We start from the raw sequence: 17,607 nt of genomic DNA on the forward strand, positions 1-17,607 counted from the left end.
GTGGGACAGCAGAAAAGGGACTCAGTTCTTTTTGTGTTCACAATGTTGTCAGTTCACATGAAAGAGGAATCAAGTTCTCTTTCTGGTCCACTTCAGCTCTGATGGAGAGTCCTCTTTCTGTTCACACTGTGGAATTCCTGTGGACCTGTACCAGCTTTGATTTATTATGTGTATAGTTTTCACCTAAAACAAGATGGCGGTTGCTGTACCTTGCTGTACTTCCTAATGTACATACAGTATATTAGTTTAGGCTATGCACTTCAGTGAAGTGTTGTCTGCTAAAACATTGGATTACCATAGTACCATACTTTATTGCTACAAAACGTCTTTGTAACACTTTATTACTACATTGTAAAATCTAAACAAACCATGAGTGGCTATCAATAATAGCTGATGGAGCATATCTACAAGCATAGAGCAGGGGTCTTCAACGTTTTTCAGGCCAAGGATCCATAGCTGAGAGAGATGACGCAGGACCCCTTCTTTATAGCATAACACTGTGTTGCAGATTCAACTTTTTCATATAGCTTCATAGATTTGTTTGACAGCACTATCAGCGTTTCGTAAATATTGTTTATTTGTTTACACATCATCTTTTCTATAAATATGTTGCATTCATGTTAATGTTAATTTTTGTAATTATATTATTTGGTTAAAATAAGTGTAAATAGCTCTATATTCTGATAGTATGCATTGCTATAGAGTAACAGGAGTCTCCATGTCTCTCCAGCTCTTTATTAAACAGAAATGCATTTTCAGGTCAGGATACCAATTTTATCCAATCAGGATAGAGAACTCAGACAGGATACAGATTATTTTGCAACCCACCTGAAAATATATTTTCTGTTTATTAAAGAGCTGGAGATGGGGAGACTCCTATTACTGATCAAACACTCTCAATTATTACTATCAGAATATAGTGCTTTAACCAAAAGATATCACTTACCCTACCTTTAAATCCTCAATACTTTGCAAACTTGACCTTTGGCTCTGCACTTGGTTCTTTTCCCTTTACACCAAACCTCTTCGACAAAAATAGCAGATCTACAAGCTCACAGCATGTCACACTGCAACTTATTGTGAGCTTGTAGATCTGCTATTTTCGGCAAATGTTTCCCCCAGAATAGGGATGCTAGGGTTACCTGCGGACCCCCTAGGGCAGTAATTTTTTTTAGAACTACTTCAAATTTGCCCAGGCATATGTGCTTTCTGTCATGAATACACTTGGACAGAGTTATGTCATGTACTAAAGTCAATAGAGGAAAAGGTTAACATAATCAATATATGTCAAGAGCGTTTCCGTTGTATGTGCTCGGCCTACTCATTAAGAAAGGTGTCAAAACCCTGTATGAAAACACACCAATATGTGTTCCAGTATTTATTTGTTGAAACCAAAGATATCTTCAAATATCCTGCGTGGTTTGGTGACCTCCTCCACGACAGCGGAGCCCTTCACTCGTCTGTCGAGTCCTTCTGAGTCCTTCCACCCCCCAACCCCATATGCCCAGTCCAACTCCTCGTCAACCATGGCTGTTTTCTTTTTCATGGCTTGTGCATTTCTGGTTGTAGTCGTCATCTCTGTTGTCGTCATAGTTGTTGTCTTCCTCTTTCTTGCCATTGTGGCTGTCAGTGTTGATGTGGTTGTCTTCCTCATTGGTGTTGTGGTGGGCTTGACTTCATGCTCAATCGACCACGCTTTGCTGCTAATCATCTTGGTCACTGGAGAGCAAAACGGTTTAATTGAATGATATCCAACCTGAGTCTCAATGTTCAGTTGATCAAAACAAACGTAACCACCAGCAACGTTAATTCTAAACATTATATTGATATATCTTACCAGCAGAGGCAGTAGAGCTACATTTGGATTTACAGCAGGAGCATACAGAGGCTGGACCATACAGTTCTTCCCATCTGATAGGATGAAAGAGATGTTTCATGTTCGTGTGTGTGTGTGTGTGTGTGTGTGTGTGTGTGTGTGTGTGTGTGTGTGTGTGTGTGTGTGTGTGTGTGTGTGTGTGTGTGTGTGTGTGTGTGTGTGTGTGTGTGTGTGTGTGTGTCCAAAACAGATAAATACAATTTAAAAATAGATATTTCACACTTAGTACTTGGTATTGTTTATGTCAATTGTTTTTGAATAAAAAATAACCAGAGCTCACCTTCCAACTGTTGTGTTGTAATTACACGACTTGGCTGTGGAAGTGGGGATAGAACTCTCCACTGATACTGCACAGTGCATGAACATTAGCTGTGGAACATAAATGTGTGCTTTGATTTTATAGACCAACTTCATGTCTCTGTAATAAACCCTCTTTTTTTCCAGCATGGGATAATAATGCAATAGTCCATATATGCAACAGTACAACCCATACAATCATAGGGAAAAATACAATTAAATGCCCAATTACTTACTTTCCCTGTCATTCCTTTAAGCAAGAATGCATCCACAGAGAATCTCACAGCATTATTTTTGTGTGGGATGAAACTGGAATGTCCCTCCTCGCTCTCAACCATGCACCTGTACCAGGACAGCACACGCAGGAACAAGGCAGATTAACATGGGTGTTGCAAGAGTTAACTCAACAACTAAACCTTGCCAATGTTGTGCTCTACCATGCAGGTGAGCTGAGCATAAGCAAGTAAAATGGTTCACAGTCCATGAATGAATGAGACATTACATTACCCGGAGTTCTCTATGATTGGATGCTGGGGCTTTGAGGTGTGGGACTTCTGGTGGGTTGTATGACAGGAATGGACATATAACCTTTCATTTATGCTCATGGATGGAGCCTCAATCTGAAAGTGCATGCGCTTGCCAAGCACATACGTTTCCACCGGGGAAAGTCTTTCCCACTGAGCTATCAGAGATAAATAGTCACATTTAGAACATTGGTAGATGTGGGACAGGACAGGACCCACCAACTAGGCCTATTTATTTATTTTGGAAGCCTAGAGCAGTGGTTCTCAACCTGTGGGTCGGACCCCCAGGGTGGTTCCCGCATGATTTCTTTTTTTTTGGGGGGGGGGGGGGTATTTTGGGTGGTCCCCTTCTCAAATATGATTATTTTGGGGGGGTCGCGGCCTGAAAAGGTTGAGAGCCACTGGCCTAGCGAGCAGGCTCATAAAATGTTTACCATTTCGTGCAGTGAGAATCAATTTGACCCTGTTCTTCAATGGCTTGAAGACCTTGCTCATCTCCATCTTCGGTGTGTAGCCAATTTTATAGTTATATATGTATCTGAAAAAAATGAATGTAAGAATGTTCATCTGTCAGACTCTCTGGGGGTCAAAAACAATAAAGCTGCAACGATTTCAGCCTCACCTGTTGTAGTGACAGGCGATGGACAAGCTGAACGGTGCAGTTCTCCTGATGGGTCCAGTAGGTGTCGGTGGATCATACCGTAGAATGTTGGTGTAAGCCAAACGGTTGTTGATTATCTGTTACGTAAAGCACAGACCCACTCCCTGAACTTTAAGATTTGTTTGAATTAATGTACTCAATTAGCAAAATGTTGGCTATTCCAGTGGTGGAAAAAGTAATCACATTCTTTACTTAAGTAAAAGTATCAATACTGCAATGTAGAAACAATTAAGTCCGGTAATCAAAATTGACTTGAGTAAAAGTACAAACGTATTGGTATCAAAATGTACTCAAGGGGCCAAAAGTAGAAAGCACTCATTGTGCAGAATATCCCATTTCACAAGTTTTCAAATGTAAAAAATGTATAACAATCTTTTGAAAATAGCAGATCTACAAACTCACAATGCTTCGCATCATGACTCATTGTGAGCTTGTAGATCGGCTATTTTGAAATGGCCTAAATGTATATAGGGCTGAAGTGGTTAATGTATGTTTATCGATGATAATAATCAATGTCTACATACAAAGTAACTAAAGTTTTCAAATAATTGTAGGGAAGTAAAAGTATAGTAGCCTATTTGCCTCTGCGATGTAGTGGAGTTGAAGTAAAAGTACTGACAATTGGAAATAAAGTAATGTAAAAATACCTCAAAATTGTAGCCTACTTAAGTACAATACTTGAGTAAATGTAATTGGTTACTTTACACCACTGGGCTATTCATTAATACAAAATAAACTTACAGTTGGCTTGTTTCCGCAGAGCCCAAGGTCATATTCAAAATAAACCAGTTCCTTGGTGATGTTACTGGGATGGCATGTTCCCAGTGTGAGCCTGGAGGGTGAACCACCAGCAGCACCCAGAGACCTCCTCCTAACCCGCACTAGGATCTTACTAGAGTTACACCGAGCTGTGACCACAGGACACTCGCCATCCTCACAAGGAATGCCCGGTACACTCACTGTGGGAGATAGCACCGGAATGAGCACATCCCTCATGTTATCTGGTATCTGCTCAAGTCCAGTCCCAGTGGTCGGAGAGAAATGTTCTTTTTCGATGAGTGGGAGCCTGGAATGCACCATTACTGGTAGTTGTAGATGGTGCAGGGACGGTGTGTTCCCAGAGACCTTTGACTTCACCACGGAACCACATACTATGGCCACCAGTGAAGACAACACCGTCACGATACCGCAGTTGATCAGAGCTAAGCCCATTGCTAAAAGTTGTCACTTTATCAGCAATATATGGATTCAAATGTCAAACCTCTCCACAAAATATTTACCTGCGAGTCTGGTCTTTAAAATTATCACAAATCAGTAACACCTGGTCAGGTCAGGTGCCTTTGAATAGGCCTATTCACCTGTTTCCTAGGCTGTGGGTTTTCCACTTCCTGTCGATTTCATTGGATATCATTGGTCATCTGACCAGTTTCATTGGATTTCATTGGATCAAATCGACAGGAAGTGGAAAACACACAGCCTAGGAAGCAGTGGTGGAGAAAGTACTCACATTTTGACATAGGTAAAAATACTGCAATGTAGAAATACTCAGTTACAACAAGTAGGCTACGTCCAGTATTCAAAATTTACTTGAGTAAAAGTACAATAGTTTTGGTATAGTTTTATTGGTATAAAAATGTACTTAAAGTACCAAAAGTAGAACTCATTGTCCAGATTGCAGAATTCACAAGTTTTCAAATGTATAAAATGTATTACAATCTTTTGAAAATAACGGATCTATAAGCTCACAATGCTTGCATCATGGCACATTGTGAGCTTGTAGATAGGCTATTTTCAAATGGCCGAAATGTATACGGAGCTGAAGTGGTTAATGTACGTTTTGTAATAATAATCAAAATCTATAAAGTAACTAGTAACTAAAGCTGTCAAATAATTGTAGTGGAGTAAAAGTATAATATTTGCCTCTGAGATGTTAGTGGAGTAGAAGTAAAATTGCTGAAAATTTGAAATACTCCAGTAAAGTAAAAGTACCTAAAGATTTTACTTAAGTACAGTACTTGAGTAAATATACTTAGTTTGCACCACTGCCACTGCCTAATAGGCCTCTACTGGTGTAACAGTAGGCTAGGCCAGTATGCATGCGGCTAAGGGACATGTTTAATATTTTATTTACACAAATAGTTAGGCTACTGTATAGCCTATGCACTATAGGCCTAAATAATTTAATATTCAACGTGATTATATTAAAAGGGAAAATAATCAGGTTATAATGTTTTACATCATGCAAAATCCATAGGATAGCTACAATAAACGTTTTCAGAGAAACGTTTTTAGAATTAACAAATGTTTTTAAATCTGCATTATGATTGACTTAAAGGGTTAGTTCAGATTTTTTTAGTATTTTCTGTAGGAAATACTTGCCATTAATGTAGTGGTTGCAAAGGTATTAATTGATTGACCGAGTTATGGTCCGGTTCTGATGAATATGAAGTAGTTCCGGTAGATTAGTAGATTTGGTGGGGGCCGCTCATTAAAAATAAATTAATTAAAAAAAAATAGCATCATTTGTATTGTTGACCTATTTCTACCATATAGTGCAGGTTTCGTAACATTTCGACCCCTCTGTCACATGGTACTAATGTTTGTGTCCAGAATCACTACGCCGCGGCAGCCTACTCACGCACAAAATATATGACACAAAAAATAGTACCATGTGACAGAGGGGTCGAAATTGAACGAAACCTGCACGATATGGTAGAAATAGGTCAACAATACAAATGACGCTAGTTTTTTTTATTTCTTTATTTTTAATGAGCGGCCCCCACCAAATCTACTAATCTACCGGAACTACTTCATATTCATCAGAACCAGACCATAACTCTGACCACGGGACTCGGGCAATCAATTAATACCTTTGCAACCACTACATTAATGGTAAGTATTTCCTACAGAAAATACTAAAAAAATCTGAACTAACCCTTTAAAGGAGAAATTATGTGTATGGTGGTAGACAATTTAATGCAAGAATCTGAAATAATTTGAAAAGGGAAATGTGTGCTACCATATACACGCACATTACTTTGCAATTTGCATTCAAAAACACATTTGAAATTTATTAGCAGTTATCAAAGAGAATAATTTGCCTCCAGTGTTATTATTCTTCGTCGTAAAATCTGCTATTTTCGGCGAAATAAATTATACTAGGCTGTTGCTATATGTCATTGTTCATTGTCAGCATCGGCCAGGCAGCCACAGGCCTATTTAGGTTAGTAGCCTATAAACCTCGATAATCTCCCCCAAACATTTTATAATATTATTTATATAGCCTATATAGCCTATTGTGTGTGGCCTACTGGCCTTATTCAACAAATATTACAGAATATAGCCTAGCTACATGAAAGTTAAATATTGGCATTAGCTGTAACTCACTGTAAAAGCCCTTCAAGTTGAAAAGTGTGTTATTCAGTTTGCGGCTTTGCACAAATTTGAATGACACCCACAGGCTGATTTTAAATCTAATCAGGTGAATACATAGCCAGCTACTTGCTGTTTCAACATGAATGGCACGGCAGTGAATGGTATAAAACAGGGTTCTTCAATGTTTTTCAGGCCAATGAGCTGAGAGGCGAAGCAGAGCCAGTGCCACTAACTACATAATAACCTATTATAGGTTGTGTTTACATTTTTATTTTAACCACTTAACCCTTCCACAGTGTTAGGGTCATTTTTGACCCGTTTTCAAGTTTAAATAGGTAAAAAGTACCCTTCACATTTCTTTATTGGAACGAGGCTTCATGATATCCTCAAAAATAGCCATTTTAACGCAACAACATTATTTATCATCTTTTTAATTAATTCTGATGGTCTCTATAAAAAAAGTGACACTTGTGCTGTTAGGGTCCGAAATGACCCGGCAGAGAAGTGTGGCTCAATTCCCCCCAAATTGTCAATATTCAATGTTTACATGTTTGAGAGTGAGAGAGACTTGTCCTCAATTAGCATTTGCTATCAGGAGTAAAATAAAGTTTGAGTTTATGAAAAATAAATGACTTTTTACCTTCTATGGTATACGGGTAAAAAATGACCCTAACACCACTAGTGTCACTATTTTGAATAACATTAACATTTTTTAAAGTTAAAAACCGAAAACAAGTATTTTCTTTATTATTATTTTTTGGAAGTGTGTTCTAATTATTCTTCTTAATTATTCTATTATAGCTAGATAACATCATTATTCATTGCCTTCATTATAGGAAATTTAATAGTGAATTTTAACATTTTTATAATAGAAAACGAGATATATTGAAAGATGAAACCCTAGCCCTAACCCAACATAATATTTTAAAAAGTGTTTACATGGATATGAATGCATTACAAGTCAGCTATGAGGTGGGAGAAAAACAATAATGAAAATAATTATTTTTTGAGTATTTTGGGCTGATCCCACAAGTGGATGCAGTTTTCTAACACAATGCAAGGGTTAAACCCCATATGAGTAACCCGAGTCCCTCAGGGCTCAATACTAGTGTCTTTTCTGTTATTGTGGGGAAAGCTTTTGCTGAAAATAGCCGATGGACAAGCTCACAATGCAAGCAATGAGTCACGTTGTGAGCTTGTCGATCTGCTGGGTTTAAGTGGTTTATATATTATATACCAATCCTTCCATGCAACTTGATAGCTCACTATATTATTTGATTGTTTCATCAATATCTGTTGATCATTGAGAGATTTCAAACAGCTTTGATTCTGATTCTTCTGATTCTTGATGGCTTAGATTTGTTTCACAGCACCATTGGTGTTGTACAAATGTAATGTTTTTTGTTTGTTTGTACAAATTTGGCTATATTTCCTAATATTTTAAATTCGTTTAAATGCATGTTCAGACATTTAGCCTAAATTGAAACAAAAACAACAACAACAAATCTTATCACACAAACAATTTGCTGCCCCCTGTAACTCTGATGATGCTCTAGTCTAGGGTCACAGACCATACCTGTTGAAGAAGACACATGTACTAAAATATATAGGCTACTGCATTCTTTATTTTATTTTATTTTTTAAGACAGGCAGTTTATACTAATGGCTAGATGTCAAAATTGGCATGGTCCTTTAAGATCTTGGTGTATGAACACAAGCTAGTGTACAATCGCCTTTTGTTGAGAATGTAATAAAGAACGTAAATAGGCTACAGTCATTGCAGTAGATGGCAGTATAAACTACAAGTCAGCAATTACATTAAGAAAAGCTTGATATCCATTAGGCCTACTCCTCCAACCCTTGGATAAGTGTGTGCACGGACTGCAAAATCTTTAACGTTAATGTACAAATGGACCCTTGCAGATACATTTTACACACTTTTACAGTGTGGGCTATTGCAGTGGTTCTCAAACATTTTAATGTCACGGACCCCCAAATAATATGTGGGCCTATTTGGCCGCAGACCCCCATCTGAAAATATCTTGTGCCAGGGGACCCCCTTGGCACAAGATTTTTTTGAAAATAGCAGATTTACAAGCTCACACACGTTTAAATAGCCAATGTACTGTATATAGGGTTAAAGTGGCTGAACAGATTCTGATGCAATATGAACTCATTTGGCTGGGGACCCCCTGGAACCCCCTAAAGGACCCCTGGGGGTCGCCTGACCCTACTTTGAGAACCACAGGGCTATAGTGCACAATCACCACACAGAGGACGAGATAAGAAGTGTGAGTAGTGTGCCCGTCCAGTATGGGACGAGAGAAGCAGCTCCGCCTGTGTTGCACAGGTGTGTGTTGCAGCATTCATTGGTGAAGGTGAAGTTGAGCCCCATGGTGTACTTTTCACCACTGAGACCACACAGGGCTGGAAGGACGCAGCTCTTCTCATACAGAACCACACGGAAGTCTCCTGAAAACACAATTATTCATGTTAGTGTGGTGAAGACGCCACCCCCACACACACACACACACACACACACACACACACACACACACACACACACACACACACACACACACACACACACACACACACACACACACACACACACACACACACACACACACACACACACACACACACACACACACACACACACACACACACACACACACACACACACACATGATTTAATTTAATCACATTTATATAATTTTTTATTTGCACTTGGAATGCACAACAGTTCAGAGCATATTTTGAGGCCTGAGAGCACAGGATGCCATTGTAAATAAACAAGTTAAGAGAGCACGCACATCCAAAGTTAAGAGGCCAGGTGCTGGGCAGAGACAAATAGCCAATTAAAAGAGAAATAGAGTCGTCACACTGGATTCAGCTCCAAAGGTATTTTCTATTTCCACCGTGGTGGTAGTCTAAATAATATGAAATACCTAGCTGGATCCAGGGTGCGGACTCTATTTCTCTTGTCATTGTGAAAGAGAAATTATTCTTAATGACTTGCCTGTTTAAACAAAAGGTAAACAAAAAAAGAAGGAAAAGAGGGGGGGGAAAGTGCCATTGTCTATGAACCAATAGCCTTTAAAATTTTCAGGGAAATCTGACTGAGCATGGAACGTGTGGACGGATTAAAGTGAAAATGGGCCCTGTGCACAAAATCACCATGGGCCCCCACCAAATCTTAAATTGAGTTTAATCCAAGTTTGTTTGCTTATATGAAGCGTCACCTGGCTTCAATAGAAATCGGATTTCCTCTTACAACTGGGAGGCTTTCAAAATAAGAGTGTGTTTTATTTTACACAATTGGAAACATGTAATGAGATTAGACAACATACCTTTTATTTTGAAATCTCCCTACTGGAAGTTGGAAGTGTATCATGTTCTTAAGTAGATGACTAACTAATGGAAAAGTAGATTTTCAGGTGGCAGTGCCAGGGCCCCCTGGGGTCCAGGGCCCCTGTGCACGTGCACATTGTGCACAAGCTATAATCCATCCATTGGAAGGGAAGCACTTTTACAACACCTTGTATGATACTATGCATTTGTTTAGTAGCCTAACATACAGCACTGGTTCTCAACATGGAGTCTGGAGACCACCAGGGGTCCAAATGGACGCTTATACAGGTCTCTAACTCCAAGCGTGTACAAATGAACAAACATTTGTTCCCTCTCAGAGTTAAATTAACGCTGGGATTGGGGTCCCAGAGATACGAATTGGTATCACATGGGGGGTCAGTGGCCTAATGCATGTCAAACTGGGAGTGCTTGAAATTGGAAAGGGTGCCTACCACTGGCCTACAGCCTCTTGGGCAATGAGCTGCTGATTAACTGGAACAGTTGGGGGTGAAGGTTAAGTGGCTTGCACGTGGACATGTTGGTGCTAGTTATATACTGAGGGTGAGGGATGTTCTAATTTTCCTCCTCAAACTAACACGGCCACTTCAGGCCATGCAGATTTACCTCTACCCTCACATCTACTAGTGCAGTGGTTCTCAAACTTTTTCATGGCAAGGACCCCCAAAATGTATTTGGCCGCAGACCCCTATCTCAAAATATTTTGTTCCAGGGACCTCCAGAAGCAAATATTTGAGTTACAAATGTTCGCTTTAAAAAAACATATATTCAAAGATTTGCACACATTTTCACGATTTTTCAAAAATAGCAGATCTACAAGCTCGTAGCGCTGCACTTGGTGGTGCGCTATGAGCTTGTGTATCTGCTATTTTTGAATAGCCAAAGTATAAAATATGGATAAAAGGGTTCAAATGATTTGTGACGCTTTATTAACTAAGCTTTATTTTGCTGGGGACCCCCTGGTACACCCCCCCCCCCCCCACTTTGAGAGCCAATGTACTGGTGCTCTCACTTGCCAGGGCAGAGGACCCAGAATGTCCTGCACAGGGAATAACAAGCCCTATACACAGCAAAATCCTCATTGTTATTTGACTCAGGGAGTGTAAACATAACAGGTCTATTTGGTGTCGTATACACTCTCGGTCTTGGAGTTACAATGGATAACTTAACACAGAGGATTTTAATGTGTATGTGTACGTGTAATGTTTGCAAACACTGGCAGGGTTTGAAATTATGCTTCCACTGGGATGGGCTTTTCTTAAAAATGCATTGGTACTGTGTAAGACTGTTATATTTTATACTGCAACCAGTTGCTTTTGATCAACCAATCTGATTGGCTGAAAGCTGTGTGTTAGTTTTTGTTATTTGAAGTGTTGCTTAGCAACACATATAGACCCTTTCTCACTTTTCACACACATTCTAAATCGGTCCATGTTTATTTCCTGTTGCAGTGTTTGTGAATATCAGAAGCTGACAGGAAATAAACGTATACCCAAGCAGTTTCGCAACCCATTAGCACTGACAAGGTGCTAATATCAAGAAATACATTCTTATTATATGAAATCAGACATTGTACTGAACTGAATTCTTGTGTTATATATGGCATGTTGCAATGTTGCACACACACACATGCACGCACGCAGATCTTTAAATTTTTGTTGAATTTATTTAACAACATTAACCCTGATGTTTGTCCATGACATTATAGGCAAACATCTTTTAAAAAAAAAAAAATCAAACAATTAGACTTTCCCCTTATATTTTCAAAAATAATTGAAATAGCAGAGAGCTTGGAGATCGGCGGTTTTCGCTATTCATCATATGACGAAGTATGTAAGTGGTTATGTAAGTATGTAAGTGGTTAAATGGTGTACAGTAACTTGAGGCCGCCTCACCTCTTTGGCCCACAGCTCTGCTGGACAGACATACTTGGCCTGGAGGACACTTCATAGGATACCTGATGCAGTCCAGAGGCGAGATTGCAGGGAACACACAGGTGTAACAAAACAGGGGGACTGAAACAGAGATTGTTGACCATCAGAAAAACTGTAAAACAGGTATATTGTTTACCATCAGAAAAAAAAATTACCATCAGAAAAACTGAAACACTGAAAGAATAGTCTTTGAGTGGTGAGACATTCTCATCAATATTTAAAAAACCTGAGACTCCTGAAAAAGTTAAAAAAAATAAGTGTATTGTACAAGCATGCACTTGTGCATGTGCGACACACACACACACACACACACACACACACACACACACACACACACACACACACACAGATATTATTCACTTACCCACAGCTGGGAATAAACACAGGAAAAGCAGAGGACAAAGGAGCTTCGACATCACTTCGTGTTATTGTCTCTCTCCAAACAAAGAGAAAACTGTATAACTCACTAACTTCTTCTTGCTATTGCCTATATCAATGTTGCTGCACTCATCTTAGCTTGGAGTTACTTGATATAGAATATGTTCTTATCCACTCAAACCTATTTCCTGGTGGTTCTTATCAGTATTATCCCAGGTTGTTTGCCTTTGGGTTTTGTCTCTCCTTCCACCCAACCAAGCTACTGCGATCTGATCAGTCCTCCCTGCTTTCTCTTGATATTATGTTAATTAGATCCAAGGAGTCTCCCCACCCTAGCAGATCTGATTCAATTTGACCTAAGCTGTCAGTCCATTAATAAGCCTGAAGTTACTATGGTGCCAGGCTTAGCTGTGGTTGGTCTACGGTGGCCTATTGAGAAATATTCCTTCATGCAAGCATGGGAGTTGACTCTAAAAGTGGCTTGACAGGACCATTTTCTTTGGTTTAAATCTGTTAAAAACAAATTTTAAGACTGCAAATTGAACCTCACAAACTGCAAAGTAGTCTTCCACACACAGAAGGTAATGTTGATTAAATCATCCCTTATTTCTTAATGAAAGACGTGAAGTTTAGTAGGAGGGCTGTCAAGTGACCAGCAGTCTCATGACTGGGAAACTGAATAAGAGGTACTCTGTTTAATCCTGAGTGTCAATTCAACTCTGAGAGAGTACAACTGGACCGTATGGGTCCATCTGTACACTCCCAGAGTTGAATTAATACTTTTGCAGTGTATAAGCAGGGAGGGGAGTATTGCCAGGAGACTCCAACAAAAGTATGTTTGCTCAGATGTGTAGGGCGTACAGTAAAGCACTCATTTGTTAATGTTTTCTGTTTTATTTTGGGGATGGGGACCAATACAAATGTAAACACTGAATTAAACACTGAATTATCTTTTTGAAAGGATGCATGGATATTTCTGACCAAATTTCAATAACATGGGCGTACTTTGTGGTTAGTAAAGATACTACTTTATACAGACTTGGCCAAAGTTTAGCAAATACACCGATCGAAGATCTTACACCATAAACCTTGGCGTAAAGATTTCAGAGGTTTTTAACTTGTTAACTGTAAACTGTACAATATTTTGAGGTTTGAAAAGTTGATAAAGGTATCGTGAGACGGAAAAACTACAAGCACCACTCAGTTTCCTGTTTCTAAAACATCCCAATACTGTGCAGATTATTACTAATGTGTAATTAATCAAGCCATTTTTTTCATTCCATCATCAGCATCCAACCCTCCCTTTCACAAATCACTACTTCACATTAACTTGCATCTTCAATTAACACATGCACTTCTCTCATAGTGAGACTTGGTGCTGAAGACAAGGTGCTTGTTTCAGTATGCCCCCTGCTGGAGGACAGTGGGAATGGCTCGTTTATCGACACGCTGGCGCCTCATGCGGACTATGGCAGAGTCCACCTGGGCTGCCACCGTCTTGCCATGCAAGTTGTCTAGAAGATGTTGGCAGGTGCCCTGTAGCCTGGCCAGCTCATCCTCAGAGGACAACAGACAGCGCCTCAGCACCGCACTGCCCTGAAAATCACACAGAATCCACAGTAAGCTGATCACGCTTTAGAAATGCTTGGCTGGTCTTAACAATTTAGCTTCATTGTAGATGTGCTTGACTTGAGCTGCAGTTGTACCTGTATGAGATGAGCCGCCTCAGGTAACTGTGTCCCAGGGTGTCTATGGTAGACCTGCACTAGAGGCCTGTTCAGTTTCTCTCTGGACAGTATATCTCCACTGTATTCTGGGCCCTTGGTAACACATGAAATAGAAACATTGTAGCTCTGCTAACCATGTATATGGATATAGTGTAGGTAAACATCTTGACATTTTAGAGAAGCCCACCCTAACCACATGGTTATTGTTGGAAATAGAGTTAATCAGCCACTCCTCAATGGTCCACGCATCTGAAGCAGTGCCCTTCCCATCACAAGTCAAATTTTATTTATGTTTATGCTACTGTACCTGAACTACAGTGTGTTTTTTAATGAATGTTACAGAAACAAGCACAATGATATACTGTATATCTCACATAGAGCACTCAAATGAACGACTCTGTCACTTGTATACTGACCTGTGCTCTACCGTGGTTGTGGCTAATATTGTTAATTTCCCGCTGTTTGCGAAACAAGGCCTGTCTGGTTGCTGTGGACATCAAAGTTAAGTTTTGCTGAAACAAACGAAGAGAAATGATGCTGTGACATGCAAGAATAAAGTAGAAAAGAGGTTAAAATCATTCAATTTTATTCCACACTTAATTTTCAATGTTTACATTTTTAATTATGGAAATGTAAATGAAAAGGGCACTTTTGCTTCATTTTACTACAGTGGAGAGAGACAGAGAAATACCTCCTAGAGGAGTAAAGAGGGCATGACAAGTGACGCAAGTCATAAGCTAGATTCCCATCAGCAATGTTACATTATGGTCTGTACCTGAGAGGTATGCATACCTCTGATGAAGCCTAATCTATACTCTATTGCACAACAGTGTCATTCACTGACAATTGTCACGCTAACAATGTGACAGGATCCATCTTGCAACACAGTTTAAATTAGGCTTAAGCCATCAGGATGCTCCGGAAAATAAAATAAATAAAAATTGTCATTGCAAACAGACTGCCTATAGGGTTAGTTAAGTGTGTGGCAAGTCTACGGTTTATTATTATGGAATGCATTTTTCCTTCCATATTGAATTAAAGGTCCAAATCCTATGTTGTGTGTTCATTATCTACCTTAAGAGTGATGGTCTCTGATATTTTCTTGATCAGGCCATCATTAACACAGCGGTGAGCAGCCTTCTGCCTGGAGATGGCGCTGGCTATCATCCGTCTAATGTTCTCCCTCAGACGCTGGGACTGACTCACAGCCGTGGCAGCCAACTCCAGAATCTTCTGACAATCTGTGGACATACATTGGACATTCTTTGGACCTTTAACTGTGTAGTGATTGATTTGAGGGCACAGTGTTACTTACAGCAAAGGAGTAGTTCATTTAAATGTAACAGTGGGGAGTGTAGCCCCCCCACTCCTCCTAATCGAGATTATGTTGTGAAACTGGAGTACCTGGCGTGAAGGGGCTGACAGGGTCCGTTTTTGCGGGAGAGGGAGCGCCACGTCCTCCCGAAGACAGAGATCCACTGTGTGGCAGCAGCTGTATGACACGAGCCCTCTCACTGGCACATCCCAGCAGCTGCCTACTGCACTGACCCAGGGTCTGCGTGAGGTGGGAAGAGGAGCAAGTCTGTAATTGAGTCTTTTGTTTACAACATCTGTGCCAATGCACTATGCAGAACCGAAAACGTAATTGGATTCGATAGGGAGAGTGGTGCTTTGACAGCTGAGACAGGGACTGAAATGATAGGCAGCCTGGGAGAGGTATACTTGACAAATAGAATTGGGTCAACTGATAAAGAGGGCGATTATTTGTCACCTGTAGCTGGGTCACAGTGTCTCTCAGGGTTCCCTCCAGATCCCGTTTCAAATCAGACAGCTCTTGTCTCTCGCATGCCAGCAAGTAATCAGCCCCATCTCTCTCCTGCAACGGTAGGTTTACACTTCATCATCATATCACATGCATGGTGTTGTTGACATGATGATTCTGGGTCAAAGGTCAAACTGCCTGTCTGCCTTTCCTTTTTTGCTGCACTGTCTGTCTTATTGAACACCGTCATCCCTCAGTGAAGAGAATAATGTATTCTATTTAAATGTAATAGTTACAATACATTATCTGTATTGTATTTGTTTCCCCATACATAGTTTGCTGTTGGGCAAATGGGGGATACAATGAAACAATGATCAGACTGCCTCTCAGTCACTCACTGTCTCAACAGTGGCCGGTCTTTGGGTTCTCCCCTCCACACTCTTCATGTTGACTTGGAGGTCACACCTCAAGCTGCGTATCATCTTCTCCAGGTGAACTTTCTCCCTCTCCAGCTTGGTTCCCTCTTGTGTCACCCTGCCTGCCTGTCTGCGGAGCTGGCCCTCCACATCCCGCACTCTGCGCATGTACTCACCAGCTACTGCAATGCTAGCCTCCGCACACTGCTCGCGCAAACTGGAAGGGGGGAACGGCACCACACCTGTGGTTTGGGTGCCATGAAGGAACTAAACAGAAAGAAAACTGTCAAATTGTGTAATGACTTTGCAATAATAAGACACTATTAAATATAGGCTACATACGTACACATACTTTTTAATACAATTGTATTAAAATAAAATACTAGTAAGCCACCAAAGAATGTATTTCAAGTACTATTTTGTAGCCTACTATGTAAAATACATGAAGTACACTTTTGCTAAATCTGGACAAAATATGGCAAGATGACCTAAAAACAAAGTTTAATTTTGACCTGTCCACTCATAGCGATGAAAGTGAAGGTCAATAATAATAATGTTGCAAAATGGAACACCGTAATTGGTGGGCCAAGCGGGGGTCCCCTGATAAGTCAGACTCTATAAGATACATCTATGATAGTCTTGATCCAAGGCTAATTCCTCTGTAAACCTGCCCTTTGCTTCTCTTACCATAGTCCCAGTGGTGTAAGGCCTTGTCAGCTTATGTTTACAAATGGAATCATGATGACTGTCATTAATTTCCTTCTCATCTTCTGTTGTCCGTATGTCTCTGTCCTTAGGAGAGAAGCCGACAGTACAGCTCAGAGGCCGGCTGGTTCCTGACCCTCGTCCTGCATGGGTTTGCCGCACCAAGCGTTCAGCGTGGCGGATGGAGCGCACCGTGGCATTGCGCCACGAGCGTGGTCCAATGGTCACGGATCCGAGTGGAACTGACTGCACCTGCATTTCTCCCCCCTGCTCAAACACCATTTACAGTCGCTTATTGGCTCCTTGCATTAGAAATACTTTCAAATGAAATGGTAACCCATCGACTAGGGGCTAGTAGCGGGACACAAAAAAAGAAAACTTTTGTATCTGCTCCATAGCAACAGTTCCCAAAGTAACTAGAAACTTGGCAGTTGATTGGTCAATGTGCGGACTGGGGAGGGCATGACTGAAGTCAGCTTTTAGTGTAATTTAATAGCTGGAGATCAAGTTCCGTTATGTGAGAGCGAAATCTACAGGTCATTGGGCTCAACATGCATCTCTAGGCTACTCAATATTATAT

General features: G+C 40.3%; 2 protein-coding genes across 2 annotated transcripts; both read right to left on the reverse strand.

Annotated features, from left to right (window-relative positions):
- Positions 1-8,996: 8,996 nt before the first annotated feature.
- Positions 8,997-12,540, reverse strand: lypc (ly6 domain containing, pigment cell; the record flags this gene model as incomplete). Its single annotated transcript, XM_080425855.1, has 3 exons — positions 12,404-12,540; positions 12,001-12,120; positions 8,997-9,205 (listed from the first exon to the last, which is right to left on the reverse strand). Exons 1-3 carry the CDS (start codon positions 12,453-12,455, stop codon positions 8,997-8,999), a joined length of 381 nt encoding a protein of 126 aa, XP_080281981.1. The 5' UTR covers positions 12,456-12,540.
- Positions 12,541-13,352: 812 nt separating this feature from the next.
- On the reverse strand, positions 13,353-17,413 carry tektl1 (tektin like 1). The gene is made up of 8 exons (XM_080425856.1): positions 17,010-17,413; positions 16,305-16,589; positions 15,916-16,020; positions 15,549-15,699; positions 15,219-15,385; positions 14,561-14,656; positions 14,124-14,237; positions 13,353-14,013 (listed from the first exon to the last, which is right to left on the reverse strand). The coding sequence occupies exons 1-8, from the start codon at positions 17,307-17,309 to the stop codon at positions 13,816-13,818; spliced, it is 1,416 nt and encodes a 471-aa protein (XP_080281982.1). The 5' UTR covers positions 17,310-17,413; the 3' UTR covers positions 13,353-13,815.
- Positions 17,414-17,607: the final 194 nt, after the last annotated feature.

Source organism: Gymnoscopelus braueri (genome assembly GCF_963280865.1).
Source record: "Gymnoscopelus braueri genome assembly, chromosome: 4".
NCBI classification, from domain to species: Eukaryota; Metazoa; Chordata; class Actinopteri; order Myctophiformes; family Myctophidae; genus Gymnoscopelus; species Gymnoscopelus braueri.

Bases quoted from the DNA above. Each gene is read 5' to 3' on its own strand.
- tektl1 (XM_080425856.1), bottom strand. From the start codon at position 17,309: ATGGTGTTTGAGCAGGGGGGAGAAATGCAGGTGCAGTCAGTTCCACTC. The intron at 16,590-17,009 runs GTAAGAGAAGCA...CTTTCTGTTTAG, and splicing joins CTTACACCACTGGGACTATG to TTCCTTCATGGCACCCAAAC. The intron at 15,700-15,915 runs GTGACAAATAAT...CACCTCACGCAG, and splicing joins ACACTGTGACCCAGCTACAG to ACCCTGGGTCAGTGCAGTAG.